Source organism: Myxine glutinosa, chromosome 6, assembly GCF_964187855.1.
Source record: "Myxine glutinosa chromosome 6, kmMyxGlut1.1, whole genome shotgun sequence".
Taxonomy (NCBI): Eukaryota; Metazoa; Chordata; class Myxini; order Myxiniformes; family Myxinidae; genus Myxine; species Myxine glutinosa.
The window spans coordinates 84,235,374-84,260,908 of record NC_136266.1 but is presented as its reverse complement, the minus strand read 5'-3'; the positions used below and the strand labels follow the sequence as shown (position 1 = coordinate 84,260,908).

The 25,535-nt window shown below is 44.1% G+C and overlaps 1 protein-coding gene across 4 annotated transcripts in view; it reads right to left on the bottom strand.

Moving 5' to 3' along the window:
• ATP6V1C1 (ATPase H+ transporting V1 subunit C1) overlaps nt 1-25,535 on the bottom strand; it is a 68,469-nt gene that overhangs the window by 9,871 nt on the left and 33,063 nt on the right. For all 4 annotated transcript variants that reach the window (XM_078780057.1, XM_078780058.1, XM_068120503.2 and 1 more), the window contains 6 exons: nt 22,208-22,302; nt 21,402-21,493; nt 21,036-21,134; nt 20,734-20,802; nt 17,104-17,196; nt 11,106-11,199 (listed from right to left, as the gene is read on the bottom strand). In XM_078780057.1, coding sequence (XP_078636183.1) covers nt 11,106-11,199; nt 17,104-17,196; nt 20,734-20,802; nt 21,036-21,134; nt 21,402-21,493; nt 22,208-22,302 — 542 coding nt within the window. The remainder of the gene's footprint in view (nt 1-11,105; nt 11,200-17,103; nt 17,197-20,733; nt 20,803-21,035; nt 21,135-21,401; nt 21,494-22,207; nt 22,303-25,535) is intronic.

Below are 25,535 nucleotides of genomic sequence, written 5' to 3'. Positions count from 1 at the left end.
GTTACGAACGAACGGAAATGTTATTTGTAATTGTATTCCCATCCCATTCATGGTTTCTCTGGTCTGTGTTTATGATAAGTTGTTTCACACTGACTGTAGTAAGTTGAATCAATGAGCAACTTCCTAATTATTCTGTTGATGGTGCTTACTTGCTTACTTACTTACTGGATTTTGGACTTTGCAGGTGTTCGGAAATTCCAGTGAATAGCCTTGATTAGCTTGCCGTGTGCCGTGTGTCATTGGTCGCACCTCACTTTGGAGTTACTGATTAATTGAAAAGTAAGTTGGAAATGTTTGTGGATATGCAGGGCGGGTTCAGAGTTATATCAAAGTCAAAAGTGGATGGTGATTATAAAATATGATTGAATTACTCAGACAATTAGGTGGAGGTGATATAACTCCTTTGGTCGCAATTCAAAACTAACACTTCGCAGTTTTCTATGTAATATTCTAATGGGATTTGAGGTGACAGAGTTGAGTAGATAATAAATCCCGTCATCGTAACTATAAGTTATGTTTTCTTCGTTAAAATTTCTCAGTTTTCAGAGGGGTACTGATTATATTTAAGCATGTTCCTGTTTTAATTTTTGACATATAATTATTAGCCCGAACTCAATTAAGGCCTCCAACCATTTGCCCGAACTGCTACAGGTACACCATTGTGCGCAAGATGTGGTAGTGCTTGGATGCCGGCCCTGTAGGAATATTTTGGATTGGTATGCAACCAATGCAGGATGTGTTTTTACATCTTCACAATTCATAATCTTTATGCCACTCAAATGCCCTTTGACTGGTACAAAGAGAAGAAAATCACAAATTGAAGAGTCTGGACTCCATATGGGATGGCTTAGAACTCTAATAAAATAGCAGGGGTCACTTTTGCCTACATGAGGGCAAGTGATACCGTGCAATGAAGTCTCCCTCGGGCTCTCCCCTCTCCCCTCTGGGCTGGTGCTCCTGCCTCACACCTAGCTCGTCTTCACGCTGTTGAAACCAAAGCATTCAGAATCATTGGAATCTCCCGTGATGAAGCTAACTCCAAGGGCCTCTCACTCACTCACCGCAGGCAGGTTGGTGGTCTTTCCGTCTTCTACCGCCTCCTCTCTGGCCTTGCCCCCCCTGCTCTCTCTGGGCTCTGTCCCGCAAATATTCCTACAGGTCGCACAAGATCTGCCTGCAACCCTCTTATGGTTAAACTGTCAAAATCAAGACTCTCTGCTCACCTTCACTCCTTCATTCCTCTTTTCTCCCGCCTCTGGAACAAACTCCCTCACTCTCTTCAATCCCACTCCACCCTCCAGGTCTTTAAAACAGCTGTTCACCACCATCTCTTATCTTCCCCCATCCAAAACCTTGATCTTTTCTACCCCCGCTAATTTCACCCCAATTCCACTTTTTTGAAATACCAACTTCTGTCCTGGAAGTCCTTGGTGTCCTTGGTGTCCTTGTGTTTTATACTTCTCCCACCCCCCCCCCCCCCCCTTCCCACGCCTCCTCCCTCCCACACATCTCCCTGCTCTCAAATGTTGTGTTTGTGTGCTTCCCCTTCTCTCCCCATCTTGTCTTCCGCTCCCTCTTTTTGTACACCACTCCTTTCCTCTGCCATCTCCAGGCATTGCAAAACGTCATTGCCGGGCACCGAAGGGGGCTCGGCAGTGACGCACGCTGAAAGGGAGTACTCAGTTTTCACTCTGGTTGTTTGTTGTACACCGCACCTTTCCTATGCCATCTCCAGGCATTGCAAATCGTCATTGCTGGGCACCGAAGGGGGCTCGGCAGTGACGCACGCTGAAAGGGAGTACTCAGTTTTCACTCTGTTTGTTTTCTTGGTTGTCCGGACGATATCTCAGCCATCCTTTGAGCTAGGAAGCTGAAATTTCGGCACAATAGTGAGCAAGTCCTTTGTCAAAAACGGTATTTTTTGTTTTTTGATTAATCAATAAATTGAGGAGTTATTTAATTATTAGCGATTAATGAAGTACTTATTTAATTAATCAAATTTCCTTTCTCTTCTGACCATTAACTCAGGCACCTTTTGAGTTAGGTAGCTGATATTTGGACATGCCAATGACCAGGTGATTTGGCTGCAAAGGATATTTTTGATTTATTAATTAATCAATTAATCGATTAATTATTTAATTATTCGATTAATGACAAAAAAAAATTATTTTTTTTTAGTTACAGATTCTGATGAAATAGTGGTAGTTTTTGTGTTCTCTGACCAAATTGATTAATAATTTAATTTTTTTATGATTATTATTTATTTATTTTCATTATTAATCATTTATTTCTCTTCTTTCTCATTTGGCCAATATCTCAGGCACCTTTTGAGCTGGGAAGCTAATATTTGGACATGAGTGACCAAGTGATGTGGCTATCAAGGATATTTTTGATTTATTGATCAATCAATTAATCGATTAATTATTTAATTATTCGATTAATTACTACAAAAAAAAAAATTCAGTTACAGATTCTGATGAAATGGTGGTGGTTTCTGTGTTCTGTGACCGAATTGATTAATAATTTAATTTTTTTATGATTATTATTTATTTATTTTCATTATTAATCATTTATTTATTTTCTTTCTCATTTGGCCAATATCTCAGGCACCTTTTGAGCTGGGAAGCTAATATTTGGACATGAGTGACCAAGTGATGTAGCTATCAAGGATATTTTTGATTTATTGATTAATCATTTCATCTATTAATTATTTATTGATTAATCGATTAATTATCGATTAATCAATCGATTAATTGACCTCACCCCTCCCCGCCAAGACGCCCCCTCGCCCCTCCCCTTCCAAATCCTGGCGAGATCTCGCGAGATCTTGGAGACGGCGGCAGGGATTTTCGAAGCTCCACACGGTCTCCACGTTTTTCGAAGTTAAGTCTGTTCACAATTGTATTTTGTCGAAACTGTATTTATCTTTCGGTGTGTGAAGTTATTGTGTGCAACTTTGGTTGTTTCTCGGTGTTTATCTTTCATAAATTGATCGTCTGTTTGCCGTGTCGCGAGCAAGGCCTTGAACAGTGTGCACTGTACAACCTTGAGGCTTTGTTTTTCTCTCAGTGGTCCGTCGTTTGTGATCCAATAACTTTCGTTCTCTGTATTCCCAGTCTTTTCACCCATAGCCTACTTCCTTGTGTAAATCTCAACTCAAAAAAAAAAAAAAAAAAAAAAAAAAAAAAAAAAATTTCCTTCTCTGTTCTCATTCGTTTATTCATTCTTATTCGTTGTTTCGTTCTTCGACCACGTGTTTCTCCCCCATTTCCCCAGATAGTTTTCACTCATTAACCTTCAATGTTTACACTTTCCCCTCAAGTTATGTATTCCGTCATATTTGATAACACCTTTTTCTTCTTCTTCTTTAAAAGGCTGCTTTCGACTTGCTCACCAAATCAATTCATCCCAAAAAAAATATCCATCTCCTATAGTGCCTTTTTTCTACATTCCCTAAACTCTCCTGCACTCCATCCTCCATCCAGCGTCCTTAAACGTATTTTTAACTCGAAGGTCACAAGAAACTCATTTTGCAATAAATGTTCGTTTCCCATAAATCGTACACTTTCAAAAATCCAATCTCACCCCTCCCCTCCAAATCTTCCCCATAACCCCTCCCCTCCAAATCTTCCCCATCACCCCTCCCCTCCAAATCTTCCCCATCACCCATCCCTTTCAAATCTCCCCCCTTGCCCCCTCCCTCCTAAACTACCCCCTCACCCCTCCCCGCCAAGACGCCCCCTCGCCCCTCCCCTCCTAGACTCCTGCCTCACCCCTCCCCTCCAAATCTCCCCCATATCCCATCCCTTTCAAATCCCTCCCCTTGTCCCTTCCCTCCCAAACTCCCCCTTCACCCCTCCCCTTCAAATCTCCCCACCCTCATTGCTTCTCAATTTCCCCCCGCTCACTCCCCCTCCTCAAAGCGTCCTCCCCGCTTCTTCCCCCTTCAAACTCTCACCTCCATCTCCCCCAACCTTCTGCCTCGCTCTTCCCCCTCCTCAAATAACACCTCATTGTGGCTCACCCAATCACCATCAAACCTTTTGTCCGCCCCATCCTTCCCTTTCTCCGAGCTATTCTGAAATCTCTGACACACCTTCAACAGCTCTCCCTACCTCTTCCACCTCTTCCACATCTTACCCTACCCCTCCTCCCCCCTGTTCTGTATCTGATGCTCCCCCTTCCTCTTCATTAACGGTATGGACCTCAAACATCCGGGGCCTTCGTTCAAACTTAACTGATCTCTCCATACAGGTTGCTTCTGTCAAACCAGACGTGATCTGCTTAACAGAAACTTTCCTCCTTTATGATGTCTCTGATTCCATAGTATCTCTCCCGGGCTACTCCCTCCTCCGGTATGATAGACCTGAGCCTCGTCCTGGAGGCGGGGTTGCTATCTTTATCAAAAACTCTCTTCCTCACTCGCCCTGCACTGCACTCTCTCCACCTCACCCCCAGGAATACCTCTGGCTACGGCTTCCCCTTCGCTCCCACCTCTTGTTCATATGTGTGTTGTACCGTCCACCAAACAGTGATGACTCCATCTACATCTCGCTGTCTGATGATATGGACCAACTTCTATCTACTCATCCCAACTCTCTCTTCCTCATATGTGGTGATTTCAACTGTCATCATGCCAGTTGGCTGGGTGTGGGTACCTCTCTCACCAGCCATGGCTCCTCAGCAAAGGACTTCTGCGACTCACTGGGACTGACACAATCTGTCAATTTCCCGACCCGGATCTCAGTCAACGGAGCATCTTCTCTTCTGGACTTGGTTATGACTAACTTCCCTGAAAATGTCTGCTGCTCTTCTTCTGCTCCGATCGGATCATCTGATCATGTCCTTGTTAAAGTGGACATCTCTCTGACCATCCTCAGGGAGCCTGCTCAGCATCGACGAGTCTGGCATTTCACTCAGGCCAACTGGCACGGTCTTCAAGCAGCCATCAATCATCTGGACTGGTCTCCCATCTCTACCACCTCTGACATCAACTCATCCTGGGAATTCTTCCAAAGTAAATTGCTCTCTCTCATGCACAGATTTATCCCATCTCGTCTTCAGTTGTCATACCCTTCCTCCCGTCCATGGTACACGGAATCTTGTGGTGAGGCTGTTGCCCAGAAACAACTTGCCTTCGTCTCCTGGAAAGCAAATCCAACGGAAGGAAATCTCATTTCCTTTCACAAAGCCCGAAACAAGTGTGTGTCCACCCTCAGGAGAGCCAGGAAACAATATCTCTCCGTTCTCAAGACCGAACTCTCTTATCTGTCTCCCTCTTCCAAATCCTGGTGGCGTCTGGTCAAATCCGTTTCTGGTGTCTGTTCCCCCTCCATCCCCTCCCTTACCTCAAACGGCTACACAGCTGACTCCGCACGTGAAAAAGCTGAATGCCTCAACTCTGTGTTTGCCTCTAAATCTTGTGTCCCAAACCCATCCCTCTCTGTACCCACCATACCCAGTCGTACCCTGCTGCTCCTGGACTCCGTGTCCTTTCCTCCTGACAAGGTGGAAAAGTTTCTGTCAACCCTCGACTCTGATTCTGCAACTGGACCCGACGGCATCAGCCCACGGGTCCTAAAATCCTGCTCTGCTGCTCTATCTCACCCTCTCTCTGTTCTCTTCACCTTCTCTTTTGCTCAAGGTCAACTGCCATCTGCTTGGAAATCAGCCAACATCACCGCTTTGCACAAAAAAGGTGCAAAAACAGATCCTAGCAACTACAGACCAATCAGCCTTCTCCCAATTATCAGCAAAGTCATGGAATCCATCATTGCTTCTGATATGAAATCTTTCCTCTTCTCCAATGGCTTGATCTCTGATCATCAATTTGGTTTCAGACCAGGTCACTCTACTCTGGACATGCTGCTTCTGCTGTCTCAACAATGGATGGAGGTCCTCAATGCCAAACAGGAAATTAGAGCTGTCTCCCTCGACATATCACGTGCCTTCGACACGGTCTGGCACCCCGCTCTGCTCACCAAACTCTCCTCCTTTGGTATCCATGGAAATCTCCACGCATGGCTGGTGGACTTCCTCTCTAGTCGTCGTCAACGTGTGGCCCTGAATGGGTTTCTCTCATCTCCTCTTCCTGTTCAGGCTGGAGTTCCCCAAGGCAGTGTTCTGGGCCCCGTGCTTTTTCTGGTCTTCATCAATGATCTCTCTGACTCTCTCGAAAATCCTCTCTATCTCTTTGCTGATGACTCCACTCTCTGCCGCTCCATTCCTCTTCCCTCAGATCGGCAGTCTGCTGCCTCCTCACTCTCTGAAGACCTGGACAAAATCACAGACTGGTCAAACAAGTGGAACATGTCTTTCAATCCTGACAAATCTCACACTCTTACTATGTCTCTCCGAAAAGATCGACTGGACAACCCTCCCATCTACTTTCTCAACAATCCTCTCCAAGAAGTTCTGTCGCTCAAGATTTTGGGTCTCACTATCTGCCATGATCTTTCTTGGGAAAACCACATTTCCAAGCTGGCCTCCAAAGCCAGTCGCCGACTGGGCATCCTCCGTCGTGCAAAGTCCTTCCTCGGCACACCTGAGCTCCTCACCACATACAAGGCTTTCATCCGCAGCTCAATGGAATACTGTTCTCCCCTATGGGCCGGTGCTCCTGCCTCACACCTAGCTCGGCTTCACGCTGTTGAAACCAAAGCTTTCAGAATTATTGGAATCTCCCGCGATGAAGCTATCTCTGAGGGCCTTTCACTCACTCACCGCAGGCAGGTAGGTGGTCTTTCTGTCTTCTACCGACTCCTCTCCGGCCTTGCACCCCCAGCTCTCTCTGTGCTCTGTCCCCCAAATATTCCTACAGGTCGCACAAGATCTGCCAGCAACCCTCTGATGGTTAAACTGCCGAAATCTCGGCTCTCCGCTCACCTTCACTCTTTCATTCCTCTTTTCTCCCGCCTCTGGAACAAACTCCCTCACTCCCTTCAATCCCACTCCTCCCTCCAGGTCTTTAAAACAGCTGTTCACCACCATCTCTTATCTTCCCCCATCCAAAACCTTGATCTTTTCTACCCCCGCTAATTCACCCCAGATCCACCTTGTTTGAAATTCCAACTTCTTTCCTGGAAGTCCTGGCAGTGTCCATATGTTTTATACCTCTCCCACTGCCCCCTTCCCACGCCCCCCCCCCCCCCCAAAGCCCTCGCCCTCTCTCAGATCTCTCGATGTCTCCATGTCTCTCGGTCCCTGCTCTCAAATGTTGTGTTTGTGTCCTTCCCCCTCTCTCCCCATCTTGTCTACCGCTCCCTATGTTATATGTTTTATGTGTCGGTTTGTCTTTCTGTGTGATTAATGTTCGCTCTTTCACGAGCCTCGATCTTGTATACAAAAATAAAATAAAAAAATAAAAAAAAAATTTTATTTATTGAGTAATCAATTAATTATTTAATTTTTTATAAATGACTTATTTAATTAAATTTCTAAAAGATACATCTTCGGATGAAGCACTAGTGGTTTAGTTATGCGATTAGCCAATTGATTATGAAAATATTTTGTGATAATCTTTTATTGATTTTAATTATACAATTAATCAATCAATTAGTGTACACCTCTCCCTCCCAATGCAGCCTCAATGAGCTGCACTGCGGTATTGCCGGGCGCCGGAGGCGCCCCTGCAATGCCGCGCTGCAGCATATTTAATTATTTGGCATGGGGCGGTGTACTTTGAATGTATTTGTACTTGTTTGTTTTCTTGTTTGTTTGTTTGTCTGGGCGATATCTCAGCCATCCTTTGAGCTAGGAAGCTGAAATTTCGGCACAACAGTGAGCAAGTCCTTTGTCAAAAACAGTATTTTTTGTTTTTTGATTAATCAATTAATTGAGGAGTTATTTAATTATGAGCGATTAATTAAGTACTTATTTAATTAATCAAATTTCCTTTCTCTTCTGACCATTAACTCAGGCACCTTTTGCGTTAGGAAGCTGATATTTGGACATGCCAATGACCAGGTGATTTGGCCGCAAAGGCTATTTTTGATTTATTAATTAATCAATTAATCGATTAATTATTTAATTATTCGATTAATGACTAAAAAAAATTTTTTTTTTTAGTTACACATTCTGATGAAATGGTGGTGGTTTATGTGTTCTCTGACCGAATTGATTAATAATTTAATTTTTTATGATTATTATTTATTTATTTTCATTATTAATCATTTATTTATTTTCTTTCTCATTTGGCCAATATCTCAGGCACCTTTTGAGCTGCGAAGCTAATATTTGGACATGACAGTGACCAAGTGATGTGGCTATCAAGGATATTTTTGATTTATTGATTAATCATTTAATCGATTAATTATTTATTGATTAATCGATTAACTATTTATTGATTAATCAATTAATTATTTAATTTTTATTAATGACTTATTTAATTAAATTTCTAAAAGATACATCTTCGGATGAAGCACTAGTGGTTTAGTTATGCTATTAGCCAATTGATTAAGAAAATATTTTGTGACAATCTTTTATTGATTTTAATGATACAATTAATCAATCAATTAGTGTACACCTCTCCCTCCCAATGCAGCCTCTATGAGCTGAACTGCGGTATTGCCGGGCGCCAGAGGCGCCCCGGCAATGCCACGCTGTAGGATATTTAATGATTTGGCATGGGGGCGGTGTACTTTGAATGTATCTGTACTTGTTATATATTTTGTTTGTCTGGTTGATTTGTTTGTGAAGTAAATGTTAGCTCTTTCACGAGCCTCGATTCAGTATACAAAAAAGTCACCCCCTGATTCAGAATCCCTGCCGATTGTCTGCAAATTTCTCATCTCAATTTGTTGTGCAATCAGTCACTGTATTTCTGTGCTCTAATGGTTTCCCCACAATCAAGAAGCTCCACATAAATTAAAACGTTAAAGTGTTAAGGTAATACAGTATTGCTAGAAGCTTTCCGGGTGATGGCTTAACCTCATCTTTTTGGTTGTTGGCCCCAATAATTTCTCATCTCCGTGCTGGCTTGCTTTGACACCGGCATGAAAACATGGACCTGGATCTCATCAACTTGTCACAATTTTCTTCGAGATATCATATCCTCCGTGTAGGTAGTGCTCTGCAAGTGCAGGAGCTCTGGTGCAAAGACCACTCAAGTTGCCCTTTGACGAAACAAGGTCCTTTAGGAACCACTTTATACCAACGGAACCTTGATTATTGTCGAGAGTGAATGCTTGTTTCGTCAATTCCAACACTGTCATTCAGTTTTTTTTTGTTTTGTTTTTTTGGTAGAGAGTCGAGGCTTGTGGAGGACCTAGAACATAGAAAGGAACAGAGAGATATTTGGAGGGATTAAGGGACATTGGCAAAAATAAGAGCAATGTGAGGAGATGGGGTGAACAAAATGAGTACACCTCCAAACTCTAAATCACAAAAGTGGAAGAAAAACTGGAAACCCGGAATGAGGAGGACTTGGTGGGGGTGGGGGGGGTGACCTGAGATGATGGTGAATAGCCATCTAGAAGCCCTGGAGGGAAGAATGAGATTGAAGAAACTGAGAAAGTTGGTTCCACAAGTGAGGGGAGGGGGCAGAGAAAGTAACAAACGAGTGGAGGTGAGCAGAGTCTGGATTTTGTGAGTTTCACCAGAAGGGAATTACAGGATGACTGTGTGCTCGGCAGAAGCCTTGGGAGGGGGTGGAAAGGGCAGAGTGTGCAAGACCAGAAAGGAGACAGTAGAAGACAGAGACCAACCACCTCACCTGTATGTGATGTGAAAGTGATAGGGCGAGAGAATCAGAAAGATCATTGATGAAGATTAGGAATAGGACAAGACCTAAAACATGGCATTGGGGCACTCCAGTTTTGACAGGAATTAGAGGACGTCAGTAAGCAAGGAGAGGAGGTGAACTTGGATGTCATAGGCAGAGAGCTTGGAGAGCAAGGCAGGGTGCCATACCATCACGAATACTCGAGATATATCCAGAGAGACGGCCCTTATCTCGTCTGAGATCGAGGGCCTCCAACCATTGTTGGGAGATCAGAATCAGCATATTCAGGGTTGAGTGATGAGGTCTGAATCCGAATTGATGATCTGAGATCAGGCCGTTTGAGAAAAGGAAGGATTTTATGTCAACTGTCATTCACCGCAATGACCTTGCTGATGATTGGAAGTAAGCAGATAGTAAGCTTATTGTTCATCTGCTTGAAAGTAATATGATTCCATAATCCTGCTGATGATAGGAAGCAAACTGATAGGTCTGCATTTAAGGGGATCGGGTTTTTCACATTGTTCATGAAATGCAATTATGTTTTCTGACTTCCAAGCAGATGGACAATACCTTGGGCAAATATTGGGGGACACAGAGCAGAAAGAGGATACGCAAGAGTAGCAGAATGGTTTTTAAACCACATGTCCTGATGCCATCCAGGCCATAACTCTTCTGCAATTTGAATATAGTAATCCACTATTTCTCCACATTTATCCATTTAGCAAGTTTAATGATTGCTTGAATGACAACATTTAGTTGGATGTGAGAATTATCAAGATCTCTCACCAATTAACTGGCTCTTTATTTTGCACTCACTTCATCACAAACTCAACTATGTGAAAAACGTCTGTGCCGACAGTCTTTTGTAAATTAATCACTACTTTGATGGTAATGATGCGTCATTACGATCCTTCACAAGCACCGTAATGACGCACCTCTGTTCCACAGCTCACATGACTGTGTCTGCTGCCATCTTTGTTTCACTCAGATTGCTTTGAACAGCGTCAATGCCACTTCAAGGGACATCAACATTACTTAGGGTAGACTGCCATGTCACAAAATCTCAGCATTGCACTGTTATTTTAACATGCTCACCAGCAAGAGGTTCATGCGAAATTTCAATTCACCTTTAGGATTCTTTTCTATTAATCGCTCTATCATGGGTGTGCGGAAGTGTGTCGGGACACCATTCCTTAGTGGGTGAGGGGGGAAAGTATTTTAGGCCCCCACAAAAAAAAATAGACCAGGCAATGCTGGGCACCCCTGCAAGTGGAAATATAATATGTACCGTAATATATAATCCACCCTCCTTTTAAAAAACAATTGCCCACAAACATTTCCAATTCAACCCCAAAACAACCGAGCATGCCCATCCCACACATACAAACTGCTTCTTCTTGTCAGACGCCAATCGGGATTTTGCGTCTTTGTCGGCTCTGAGCTCTTCCTCGTTGTAAAGGAAATCTCTCACCATAAACCTGGATGACAGATACAAAGTTGGTAGAAACTAAAGGGAAGGCCTGAGCACAAATAGATCAGAATATTTGAATTTATCCATCGAGTCAGCAATTGAACGCCTGAAATGTAAGCTGGGCTATGCTACATCTAGGCACCAATGAGAGAGGAGTGCACCAAAGCAATCTTTGATGGTCAAAACCTATTTGGTATTAATAGTAGTTCTGAACTAATTTCCTGAATGTGAGACCAATCCTGGTTATTCAGGAATTCAATGGGAACAATAACTTCAGGAAGCATTTTGCAATAACATGGATCAACCCAGTTAACTATACTCAGTCACAATTAATTAGTGAAGATGCAAATCAAACATCTTGCTATTCCATGCCAAATCACAATCAATGCTGCCGAAGAAGTTCCTGGGTTAGGGTTATACTGGGTGGTTTACATTGCTTTCCCAGCAGTAAGGGCAGGATGACCGAAAGGTACTCACACTCACCTCTAAGCTGTCTAGCCTGGGTTTGAATGGTTTTCAAAATATTCGGTCCAATAGCACCAAGTTCCTACCCTGCCTTGACCACAATACTCCTCCACTACCCTTTGTTCTCAGCCAACTATCTCCAATCTCCAACCAACCCCCCCCCCCCCCCATCCCCTCCACCCACTCCCCCCTCCTACACTACTTACTGATATCTCTCTTCACACACAATCCTCTAAAGGCTCCATGCGCGCACGCTTTCGAAGTTAAGTAACTTTTCACAATTGTGTTTTTGTCGAAACTGTATTTCTTTCAGTGTGTGTAACTATTGGTGTGTCTTTAATAGTATTCTTGGTGTTGGTTTTTCATACCTGTGTACAGAATCGTCGGTTAGTTCGTGTCGCGTATTCTGACACCGAGTGAAGTACTAGTAGGCTACCGTGTCTGACCTTGGCTGAGGCTTTGTTTCTGTCTCAGCGGTTTCTTCGCTTGCGCTCGCAATTACTTTCGGGCTCTATTTTTCACGTTTCACGTTCGGTCTCTGTCTCTGTTTTCATCTCAACTCAAAAAAATAATAATAATAAAAATTCCCTTCTCTGTTCTTATCCGTTGTTTGTTCTTATTTGTTCGTTCGTTCTTCGACCACGTTGTTCGTGATCACGTGTTCACGTCGTTAAAAAATGTTTCAACTGTCCCCTGAAGAACTGTATTCTGTCATATACTATAACACCTTTTTCTTCTTCTTCTATAAAAGGATGCTTTCGACTTGCTCACCAAATCTATTCATTCCAAAAAAAAATTTCTTCTCTTACAGTTACAGTACCTCTTTCATACATTCCCTAAACTCTCCAGAACTCCACCCATCCTTCAGCGTCCTCAAACGTATTTTTGACTCGAAGGTCTCAAGAAACTCATTTTGCAATAAACGTTCGTTTCCCATAAATCGTACATTTTTCAAAATCCAATCTCACCCCTCCCCTCCAAATCTTCCCCATCACCCCTTCCCTCCAAAACTTCCCCATCACCCCTCCCCTTCAAAACTTCCCTATCACCCCTCCCCTCCAAATCCACCCCATTGCCCCTCCCCTCCAAATCTTCCCCATCACCCATCTCTTTCAAATATTCCCCCTTGCCCCTCCCCTCCAAATATTCCCCATCACCCATCCCTTTCGAATCTTCCCCCTTGCCCCTCCCCTCCAAATCTTCCCCATCACCCCTTCCCTCCAAAACTTCCCCATCACCCCTCCCCTCTAAATCTACCCCCCTTGCCCCTCCCCTCCAAATCATCCCCATCACCCATCTCTTTCAAATCTTCCCCCTTGCCCCTCCCCTCCAAATCTTCCCCATCACCCATCCCTTTCAGATCTCCCCCCTTTCCCCTTCCCTCCGAAACTCCCCCCACACCCCTCCCCTCCGAGACTCTCCATCACTCCTCCCCTCCTAGACTCCCCTCTCACCCCTCCTCCTCAAAGCGTCCTCCCCGCTTCTTCCCCTTCCAACTTTCACCTTCATCTCCCTCAACCTTCTGCCTCACTCTTCCCCCTCCTCAAATAACACCTCACTGCGCCTCACCCAATCACCATCAAACCTTTTGTCCGCCCCATTCTTCCCTTTCTCCAAGCTATTCTGAAATCTCTGACACACCTTTAACAGCTCTCCCGACATCTTCCTCCTCTTCCACATCTTACCCAACCGCTCCCCCCCCCCCCCCCCCTGTTCTGTATCCGATGCTCCCCCTTCCTCTTCTTTAACAGTATGGACCTCAAACATCCGGGGCCTTCGCTCAAACTTGACTGATCTCTCCATACAGGTTGCTTCTGACAAACCAGACGTGATCTGCTTAACAGAAACTTTCCTCCTTCATGATGTCTCTGATTCCTTGGTATCTCTCCCAGGTTACACCCTCCTCCGGTATGATAGACCTGAGCCTCGTCCTGGAGGGGGGGTTGCTATCTTTATAAAAAACTCTCTTCCTCACTCGCCCTGCACTGCCCTCTCTCCACCTCACCCCCAGGAATACCTTTGGCTACGGCTTCCCCTTCGCTCCCACCTTTTGTTCATATGTGTGTTGTACCGTCCACCAAACAGTGATGACCATCTACATCTCGCTGTCTGATAATATGGACCAACTTCTATCTACCCATCCCAACTCTCTCTTCCTCATATGTGGTGATTTCAATTGTCACCATGCCAGTTGGCTGGGTGTGGGTACCTCTCTCACCAGCCATGGCTCTTCAGCAAAGGACTTCTGTGACTCACTGGGACTGACACAATCTGTCAATTTCCCGACCCGGATCTCAGTCAACGGAGCATCTTCTCTTCTGGACCTGGTTATGACTAACTTCCCTGAAAATGCCTGCTGCTCTTCTTCTGCTCCAATCGGCTCATCTGATCATGTGCTTGTTAAAGTGGACATCTCTCTGACCATTCTCAGAGCCTACTCAGCGTTGACGAGTCTGGCATTTCACTCAGGCCAACTGGCACGGTCTTCAAGCAGCCATCAATCATTTGGACTGGTCTGTGGTCTCCCATCTCTACCGCCTCTGACATCAACTCATCCTGGGAATTCTTCCAAAGTAAATTGCTCTCTCTCATGCACAGATTTATCCTATCTCGTCTTCAGTTGTCATACCCTTCCTCCCATCCATGGTACATGGAATCTTGTGGTGATGCTATTGCCCAGAAACAACTTGCTTTAGTCTCCTGGAAAGCAAATCCAATGGAAGGAAATCTCATTTCCTTCCAGAAAGCCCGAAACAAGTGTGTGCCCACCCTCAGGAGAGCCAGGAAACAATATCTCTCCGTTCTCAGGACAGAAATCTCTTATCTGTCTCCCTCTTCCAAATCCTGGTGGCGTCTGGTCAAATCTGTTTCTGGTGTTTGTTCCGTCTCCATCCCCTCCCTCACATCAAACGGCCACACGGCCGACTCCGCACGTGAAAAAGCTGAATGCCTCAACTCTGTGTTTGCCTCTAAATCTTGTGTCCAAAACCCATCCCTCTCTGTACCCACCGTACCCAGTCGTACCCAGCTGCTCCTGGACTCTGTGTCCTTTCCTCCTGACAAGGTGGAAAAGTTTCTGTCAACCCTCGACTCTGATTCTGCAACTGAACCTGACGGCATCAGCCCACGGGTCCTAAAATCCTGTTCTTCCGCTCTTTCACTCCCTCTCTCTGTTCTCTTCACCCTCTCTTTTGCTGAAGGTCATCTGCCATCTGCTTGGAAATCTGAAAACATCACCGCTTTGCACAAAAAAGGTGCAAAAACAGATCCCAGCAACTACAGACCAATCAGCCTTCTCCCAATTATCAGCAAAGTCATGGCATCCATCATTGCTTCAGATATGAAATCTTTCCTCTTCTCCAATGGCTTGATCTCTGATCATCAATTTGGTTTCAGACCTGGTCACTCTACTCTGGACATGCTGCTTCTGCTTTCTCAACAATGGATGGAGGTCCTCAATGCCAAACAGGAAATTAGAGCCGTCTCCCTTGACATATCACGTGCCTTCGATACGGTCTGGCACCCCCCTCTGGTCTCCAAACTCTCCTCTTTTGGTATCCATGGAAATCTCCACGCATGGATGGCGGACTTCCTCTCTAGTCGTAGTCAACGTGTGGCCCTGAATGTGTTTCCCTCATCTCCTCTTCCTGTTCAGGCTGGAGTTCCCCAAGGTAGTGTTCTGGGCCCTATGCTTTTTCTGGTCTTCATCAATGATCTCTCTGACTCTCTTGAAAATACTCTCTATCTCTTTGCTGATGACTACTCTCTGTCGCTCCATTCTTCATCCCTCAGATCGGCAGTCTGCAGCCTCCTCACTCTCTGCAGACCTGGACAAAATCATAGACTGGGCAAACAAGTGGAACATGTCTTTCAATCCTGACAAATCTCACACTCTTACGATGTCTCTCCGAAAAGACCGACTGGACAACCCTCCCATCCACTTTCTGAATCATCCTCTCCAAGAAGTTCTGTCACTCAAGCCTTTGGGTCTCACTATCTGCCATGATCTTTCCTGGGAAAACCACAATTCAAATCTGGCCTCCAAAGCCAGTCGCCGACTGGGCATCCTCCGTCGTGCGAAGTCCTTCCTTGGCACACCTGAGCTCCTCACCACATACAAGGCTTTCATCCGCAGCTCAATGGAATACTGCTCTCCCCTCTGGGCTGGTGCTCCTGCCTCACACCTAGCTCGTCTTCACACTGTTGAAACGAAAGCATTCAGAATCATTGGAATCTCCCGCGATGAAGCTAACTCCAAGGGCCTCTCACTCACTCACCGCAGGCAGGTTGGTGGTCTTTCCGTCTTCTACCGACTCCTCTCTGGCCTTGCCCCCCCCAGCTCTCTCTGGGCTCTGTCCCGCAAATATTCCTACAGGTCGCACAAGATCTGCCTGCAACCCTCTTATGGTTAAACTGCCAAAATCAAGACTCTCTGCTCACCTTCACTCCTTCATTCCTCTTTTCTCCCGCCTCTGGAACAAACTCCCTCACTCTCTTCAATCCCACTCCACCCTCCAGGTCTTTAAAACAGCTGTTCACCACCATCTCTTATCTTCCCCCATCCAAAACCTTGATCTTTTCTACCCCGCTAATTTCACCCCAATTCCACTTTTTTGAAATACCAACTTCTGTCCTGGAAGTCCTTGGTGTCCTTGTGTTTTATACTTCCCACCCCCCCCCCCCCCCTTCCCACGCCTCCTCCCCCCAAGCCCTCTCCCTCCCACACATCTCCCTGCTCTCAAATGTTGTGTGCTCTCAAGTGTTTGTGTGCTTCCCCTTCTCTCCCCATCTTGTATTCCGCTCCCTCTTTTCATATATTTTGTTTGTCTGGTTGATTTGTTTGTGAAGTAAATGTCAGCTCTTTCACGAGCCTCGATTCAGTGTACAAAAAAAAAAGAAAAAAAAAAGCCCACTATTGCCGCACCCTTTGATTGCTGAACTTCCTAGCTTGAATCATCGGTCTTGTTTTTGTTTTTTTTCACCTTTTCTGCCATTTTTTCACAAGGTTATTTGCCGTGTAATGTAAACATAAAGGTAAGGCGAATATGGTTCATTTAATTCCCACCCTCCCTCCCACAGTTTGAACTAAATTGGGTCAAACACACTTCCACTGTAAACATGGCACTAATAATCAAACTCTTAGATATCCCAAAACTGTTTGATCGAACAGGTTAACAAACTTAAATCCTTTAGCATTTTAAAAATGTAAAAAAACAAATACAGAAGGAAGCATTAGAGTAAAGATTTGCTGAAGAACAATTATTTACTATCCTTTAAGTTGTAAGATGTGACAATGAACAGGAAAAGAAAGTACACTGTTATTATTGTGAATGGAATAAAAATAAAAGGAATCCTCAAAAAAGACACGATTAGGAGTTTTCTAAAAATATTACTTCCCCAAACTCAACCCCTTAACCCATCACCTTTCTTTCATAGTTCTTCCTACCTGAGCTGTCTTGCGTTGTGTTTGAAGTCATCGACAGCACGGTGGAACAGCGTCACAGTGAACAGACCGGCCTCCTGGTCCTCAAATATTTTCCTGCAATAGGTCAAGAAAAATAAAAAGTTTCAATGAGAAGTGTGGAAGAAGGACAATGTGTGAACAAAATGTGCTGAAAGAAGGATAGGGCAGCGATAAACAAGAAGGAAATACGAGAAAGAAAGATCGATTATATATCGACATATTTGACAAAAAATATCATCCCCAAGGAGTAGTGTGCAGGTCAGCATTTGAAAGTTAGTATGTTGTGGAGGTGTATTTTGATTATTTAGTTCATCGTAAAAATAAGTGACATATGTTCACCATTGTTCTTGCCAAATTATGCTACTATTATTGTTGTTATTAATATTATTAATACTAATGAATATATGTTTTTTTTTTTTTTTTTTTTTTGTTTTTTTTTTTTTTTTTTTTTTTTTTTTTTTTTTTTTTTTTTTTTTTTTTTTTTTTTTTTTTTTTTTTTTTTTTTTTTGTTGTTGTTGTATACAATATCGAGGCTCGTGAAAGAGCGAACATTAATCACACAGAAAGACAAACCGACACATAAAACATATAACATAGGGAGCGGTAGACAAGATGGGGAGAGAGGGGGAAGGACACAAACACAACATTTGAGAGCAGGGACCGAGAGACATGGAGACATCGAGAGATCTGAGAGAGGGCGAGGGCTTTGGGGGGGGGGGGGCGTGGGAAGGGGGCAGTGGGAGAGGTATAAAACATATGGACACTGCCAGGACTTCCAGGAAAGAAGTTGGAATTTCAAACAAGGTGGATCTGGGGTGAATTAGCGGGGGTAGAAAAGATCAAGGTTTTGGATGGGGGAAGATAAGAAATGGTGGTGAACAGCTGTTTTAAAGACCTGGAGGGAGGAGTGGGATTGAAGGGAGTGAGGGAGTTTGTTCCAGAGGCGGGAGAAAAGAGGAATGAAAGAGTGAAGGTGAGCGGAGAGCCGAGATTTCGGCAGTTTAACCATCAGAGGGTTGCTGGCAGATCTTGTGCGACCTGTAGGAATATTTGGGGGACAGAGCACAGAGAGAGCTGGGGGTGCAAGGCCGGAGAGGAGTCGGTAGAAGACAGAAAGACCACCTACCTGCCTGCGGTGAGTGAGTGAAAGGCCCTCAGAGATAGCTTCATCGCGGGAGATTCCAATAATTCTGAAAGCTTTGGTTTCAACAGCGTGAAGCCGAGCTAGGTGTGAGGCAGGAGCACCGGCCCATAGGGGAGAACAGTATTCCATTGAGCTGCGGATGAAAGCCTTGTATGTGGTGAGGAGCTCAGGTGTGCCGAGGAAGGACTTCGCACGACGGAGGATGCCCAGTCGGCGACTGGCTTTGGAGGACGGTCTTTTTGTTATTTATTTATTTTATAATTGGAATGCCATGCTGGGGAAGGACCTATTAAGCAGCTCTATACACCTTATCATGGCGTGTGTTTAAAACATCAGAATTCTTCTGGATTCTTTGTCGATAATTAGCCTAATCAACTCAGGAGATCATGATGGCCATCTCAGTATATCACATTCCACATCAGAGAGCTCCAGTAGAACTCCACAAACATAGCGGCAATACCCCTGGTGCTCACCTGGTAGAATAAACCATATACTGCACTGACTAAAGGTATTTTAAACCAATTTCAAACATTGCTGGAAGACAGGGCAGCATGTAGAATCATACTAACATAATTGTAAGACTTTAAACAAACAAGCAAAAAATTCCTATTTTGGGGGGCAAACCCCGCCCTCCTCCACTCCCCCCTTGTGTACCTGCTCAGACCGCAATTTTTCCAATGCCTTAAACAAACATTGGTACATCACGGATGATGATTGTGGTGAAGTTTCATCGAAATTGTGTGTGTAGGTTCTGAGATTGTAGGTCCCTCCCCCACCCCCACCCCCTATAGATCCCAAAAGAGGCAGATTTTTTTATGCTCTCCTTCCTCTAAAAACGCTCTTTTACTGCTCTCCCCTCTCGGCTGGTGCTCCTGCCGCACACCTAGCCCGGCTTCACGCTGCTGAAACCAAAGCTTTCAGAATCATTGGAATCTCCCACGATGAAGCCGATTGTGAGAGCCTTTCACTCACTCACCGCAGGCCGGTAGGCGGTCTTTCTGTCTTCTATCGACTCCCCTCCGGCCTAGCTCCCCCAGTTCCATCTGTGCTCTGTCCCCCAAATATTCCTGCAGGTCGCACAAGATCTGCCAGCAACCCTCTTCTGGTGACATTGCCAAAATCAAGACTCTCTGCTCACCTTCACTCCTCTTTTCTCCCACCTCTGGAACAAACTCCCTCACACTCTTCAATCCCACTCCTCCCTCCAGGTCTTTAAAACGGCTCTTCACCACCATCTCTTATATTCCCCAATCCAAAGCCTTGATCTTTTCTACCCCTGTTAATTCACCCCCAGATCCACTTTTTGTGAAATACAAACTTCTTTCCTGGAAGTCCTAGTAGTGTCTGTGTTTTATACTTCTCCCACCTCCCCTCAAGCCCTCTCCCTTACACAGATCTCCCGATGTCCCTGTGCTTTACTGTTGTACTTGTGTGCTTCCCTCTCTCTCCCTATCTCGTCTCCCGCTCCCTTTATTGTATGCTTGTGTGTTTTTTTTGTGATTGCTGTTAGCTCTTACACGAGCCTCGATCTTGTATACAAAAACAAAACAAAAAAAACGTCGTTACATCACGGGTGATGAAGGTTGTGGTAAAGTTTCATCGAAATATGTGTGTAGTTTCAGAGAAGAAAGCAAATATCTAATTTTTTTTTGGGGGGGGGGGGGGGGGGGGATCAAACCTGGACCCACTTTGACCCCTGGTAGACCCCCTTCGACCTCGATTTTTTTTATGCCGTGAACAAACTTTAGTCAAAACACAACATATATCATTTGTGCCTAATTTGGTCACAATCCCATCAGCGGTTTCGGAGATGAAGTTTCAAGTGTTTACGGACTGACTATAGTAGATAAATAAATAACACCAAGAGGAGTGAAACAACAAATACAGTACGGGCAGTGTGCAGACCTTTTAGCTGTGGTCACTCCTCCCGCCTCGACTTAAATCCATTGCTTCATGATTCTTGGTGATTCGGAAAGTCAAATATAATAAATGTTTCACAAATTCTACAAATTGGACCAATTGATCATGCAAGGATTTGGAATTGGAACAGACAGAGTCAACTGCATAAAGTTGCATTCGATTATCAATTATACCCAAAATAGATTTCAGATTCAAACAGGAGATACAACTTCAAGAAGTCGAAAATGTTCCAGGGATGCTAAGTTGAATAACTTGACTGCACCTCATTCATATGACATTTACAGAGACCTCCTTTTCTATAAATGATGTTACCACCTCAAGCTACATTTTAGGACCATTGCGAACTCGAGCATACCTTTTACAAGAAAAATGTGCACTTTGCTCATGTCATGGTTGTGTGAACTAATAAATAGTCAAAGATGACAATAAATACGAGTATCACACAACTTTTCCATTATGTACTGATATAATCGGTTTAGAGTTTAAAACTTTGAGCCACTTTAAATGCATGTGCCAGATGCTGACATGTTTCATGGTGGGGGTTGTACTTGCTGGATCTTGGTACCACCATGTCCGATAAGGTCTCATAAGATTTCTCCCAGTCGGAATAACTTGCTCTACAAGGTGACAAAGTTCAACAAAACGGAAACGCAAGGCTCAGAATGGGTTGGTAAGAGATGAACAGTGCATTTACATAGGAAAGATGAGATAGATATCAGGAATGGAGAATCCACAAAATAAAGTCTCAAATTGAGGCACATTGCCACAAAGATGTCACTGTAACCACACAACACCAGCGTAATATTGCACAGGAAATCATATCGCACCACTGGATGTGCATAAAGCTCACTTTGGGATGACAATGAGCAATGTAACAAGGTATTCAGAGTCGAGGATGAAGTGCTCTTTCTTTACCACATCAGCCAGGCTCCTGGTCAAAAGGCTGCCGCTGAAGGAAGGAGCAACAGGTATCAAGAACAATGTTGGCCCACAGCACCTTGTTGTTGTAATCAGAACAAGGCCAGGCTGTGCTGAAATGCCAAAAAATATCTATTTCCTTTTTTTACAGTCCAACTGTATAACCCATACCCGAGAGATTTATTAAACAATATCTGCTCTTGCATCCATATTTCTCAACCAAATTGTACTGCCCCATCCATAGCCATCCATCCCTTCCACAAATTTAACATCACCCACACCCAGTCCAAATGCTCACGTGTTCTTTCTCTCCAGGCTCTGCAGGCTACCCTTTAGGTTGTTGTAAACAGAGGCCCGAGCTTTAAGATCGTTGTCAATTTGTGCAACTTGCTGTAAAGATTCATAAAGGTGTGGGAGGAGAAGGAAACAAAGAATGAAGAGGATTATAAGAAGCGAGCAAAAATTAAACCACTGAATTTAACCAACAAGTCTCAGGATAAGACGTTTAAAGAAGGGATGTTCCAGCATGCTCAACACTAACCAGGAAGAACCAACTGTGCAGACATTCTAACCTAAACACCACCTTAAGTGAGGCCCACAACAGACTGCAATGTGATTGTGACATTTGCTGTCACATCGACATAATTCAAGTCTCAGATACAAAAACAAATGTTACCAGGCACAATGTGACAGCACAACAGTTTGTGTGAAAATGGCGTTCGTATCGGCTATCGGCAAAAGTCTGTTCAAACTAAATCCCAAGTGAAAGTCACCAGTCTACAAACATCTATCCTCACACCGTGCACGTGTATCATTTCAGCTTCTGTTCTCACAAAAGTTCCCTTGCAGAGCAACACAGTCAACGATACACTCGTAGGTGGCCTATTGTTGGACACATCCGGCGTCACCGTGTCAAGGGAAACAGACATGCAAATGCATTATTCAAAGTATGAAGACAAATAAAACAATGACATTTCTATTGTTTGGTCTGTGCAATTCATGCATGTAGCACTGAACTCATTTTGACCAATGGTCACAGATACTACATCGAAAGTCGGGCAGGTGAACGAAAACAAGACAGAATAGCAAGAAAAAAGAAAGTACCTTTGAAATGATGTCTGAGATGTTTTTCAGTGACTGTTTGATGGGATACTTCGCCATGTCCCACTGATACCGAGTAACATAGGTCACTAGGTCAACTGAAGGATCAGTCACAAGGGTCAAGGATCAGATTAACATCAAGCTATATCATTCAAAATCGATTTGTTAGTCGTTTCACAAAGCAAGAGCAGCTGTGCAAGCCATCCTATGTAGCAATGCAAAAGGCTGGTTCATGTAACATATACAGGTGAGTCATGTCCTTCACTGCACCTAAGCTCCATCCTATATCCCCCAACCCTAAAGTAAAAATAATCCCCCATTACTAGCCCTTCATTAATATCACCTCAAATTACTAACTCTCATCAGCTCCCACTCCACCCCACATCACCATCCCGTCAAATCCGCAAACCAATTCAGCCACGCCAAAATCACCGGCCTTTCACTTAGTAATTTCAAGCCAATTCTATGATAAATCGGGGATCACGTTCACAATTGGTTGAGTTATTGTGCTTTGTGTGTACATGGCTAAATTATTGAGGTCAAAGCTTATCCTGAAGGTTGAATATGTCAATACGATGGACACTTTTAGTCTGGTCGTTTGATTGATGTACCGGGAAAAAATTGTTACCAAAGCATATATGGTATCAATCAAAGCGTATTTTTGTGCTCTTTAACATGGTGAAAACTCCTCTTCAATCCTCCTTGGGGAAAAAAAGTTATAGTCGTTTTAGTGAAGGACCCTTTTTCAGTCAAATTTCAATGGCTTCCCATGTCAGAAACCACAGACACGATATAAGTATACATGATTTGTGCCTAGATGCATTATCAAAGTTCTTTAATCCAACGCCTTTCATATATTTTAACAGTAGGTCATGTCATAACAGTAGGTCTCCCAGCGAAGAAAGCCTCGTCTTCAATGAAAACAGCTGTGTTATATGTCAAAATGGCTTCCAGGCACCGGGTGATCCGGTACAGGTCACTAGGGGTCTGCCAAATATGATCATCTTCAGTGAGGTACGTGGCCAACTTGATCTTCACGATTATCTTCACCAGCGAAGTAGCACTACACCTTGTGGAAAAGTTCTTGTTCATGGGGAATGCCAACACACCTTTGTTGACAAAAAGAGGTTGAAGCGCCCAAGTGAGGAAAAGGAAACATCGAGTCCAAAGAAACAAAACTTGCGATCCGGCAGAGAACCATTCCAGTGGAGGGAGAACTGTTTCTTTTGCAACAGTGAAGTGAAAGTTGATAAATGACACCCAGACCACGATGAATCTAGAGTTGTGCGCACGATTCCTTTTCGTGAAGAAATGCTTGCAAAATGTCAGAAAAGGCAAGACACTTGGGCTAAGGATGTGCGCATGCGCCTTCAGGACTGCATTGACCTTGTTGCAGCTGAGGCAGTGTATCACAAATCTTGCTACTCTCGATTTTACTCTGACAAAGACCAAGCCTCTCCCAAAGGAGCTTCGAAAGCTGCTGGCCGCCCTGAAAGCCAATACATGTTTGAGCAATTCAACAAGTTGTGTGAATGGCTTGAGAGAGAAGCTGAATTGTATACTCTTCCAGAACTGTATTCAAAAATGATCGAGATTGCTGGTGGCAGTGATGTGTATTCTGTAAAGAGAATAAAACAGAAATTGCAGGATCGATACAAGGACTTCATTTTCTTTGCTGAAGTTGATGGAAGAAAAAACGTTGTGTGCTTCCGGAATATGGCCAACTTCATCATTAACGAGAAGTGGTACAAAGAAAAAAGACTGAACATCGAGGACGAAGCAGACAGGATCGTTCTCGCTGCGGCAAAGATAATCAAGGCCCAAATCCGGGCAATGTCGTATTCCAAGGATAAGTATCCAACTACTGACGATATTCGAAACGGCCTAGAGTGGCTGCCACAAAGCCTGCGGATTTTTATGGAGAAAATTTTTTCTTCCGACACCAAGCAAGCTTCAATAGGACAGTGTATCGTCCATGTGGCAAGACCTCGCTCTATCATCCCCCCTTTGGTATTTGGCTTGGGTGTTGAGCTTGACCATGCATATGGTTCCAAATGGCTCATCAATGAACTAGCCAGATTAGGGTATTCAATATCCTATGATGAGGTGACGAGATTCAAGCAGTCAGTGGTTCATACTGAGAACTTCGATGATCTAATTCCTGCTTATCCTGGAAGTTTTACCCAGTGGGTTGGTGATAATATTGACCACAACGTTGCAATTCTGGACGGTCGTGGAACATTTCATGGAATGGGTGTGATTGCAGTGTCGACGTTTGACAGACCTGTTCCTCAAGTGACACCTCAGGCTATCGAGCGACGCAAGATAATGCAAGTTAAGACAGTTGTGGCAAACAAGGGAATTCCCATCCAATCGTATGATGAGCCAGACACTCCTGGCCTCTCTTCAACTGTCTACAAGCCTCTCATTGAGCTGCAATTCCCTTACGTTCTGCCACCTTCTGTAAACTCAGAATTGCTTTGGCACTCCGGTTGGTACTTTAGCAACTCCACAAGCCCACGGCCTAACTGGTCAGGATTCATGCAGGATGTCTCAACTGGTAGACATCCACCACAATCTCGTGTGCAGATGTTGCCAATAATCGACTTAAACCCTGCTGATGAAACCTGTATCTATTCTACATTGCTGTACATGCAGAGCCAAGCTGAGAAGTTGAACATTCCTACACCGTGCATCACGTTTGACCAGCCACTCTGGAGAAAAGCTGTCGAAATCAGATGCCAAGTCACTTTTTTTTTTCTTTTCTTTTTTTTGTATACAAGATCGAGGCTCGTGAAAGGAACATAGTCTGCAGGTTAGGAGGCTTTCATACCATGATGAGCTTTCTCGGCAGCATCGGCAACTTGATGGAAGGTTCAGGATTGTCGGACTTGCATGAAACTGTTTATGGTGTGAATGCTGTGACACACATGATGTCGGGGAAGGCTGTTTCAAGAGCTCTAAGAGGACACTTTTTAGTTGAAGCAGCACTTTTGGCCAGACTCATAGAAGCGGTGCTTCCGAGGAAATCATGCCAGGACAACGACGGACACTTTTTTGCAATGTTGCTTGGTAATGGCCTGACTATACGCCGGACGCATAATATTTTTTCCCCATGATGGTACAGGGCAATTATACTATACTATACTATACTATACTATATTTTAATGACAATTGCCCTGTACCATCATGGGGAAAAAATTCTCACCCCGGACACAAGGCTGTTACCATGCTGGATAAATCGTGCTGTAAAAAGTTTTCCCCAAAGAGGATAAAAGAGGAGTTTTCACCATCTTGTAGAGCATAAAATTGAGCTTCTTTTGATGCCATA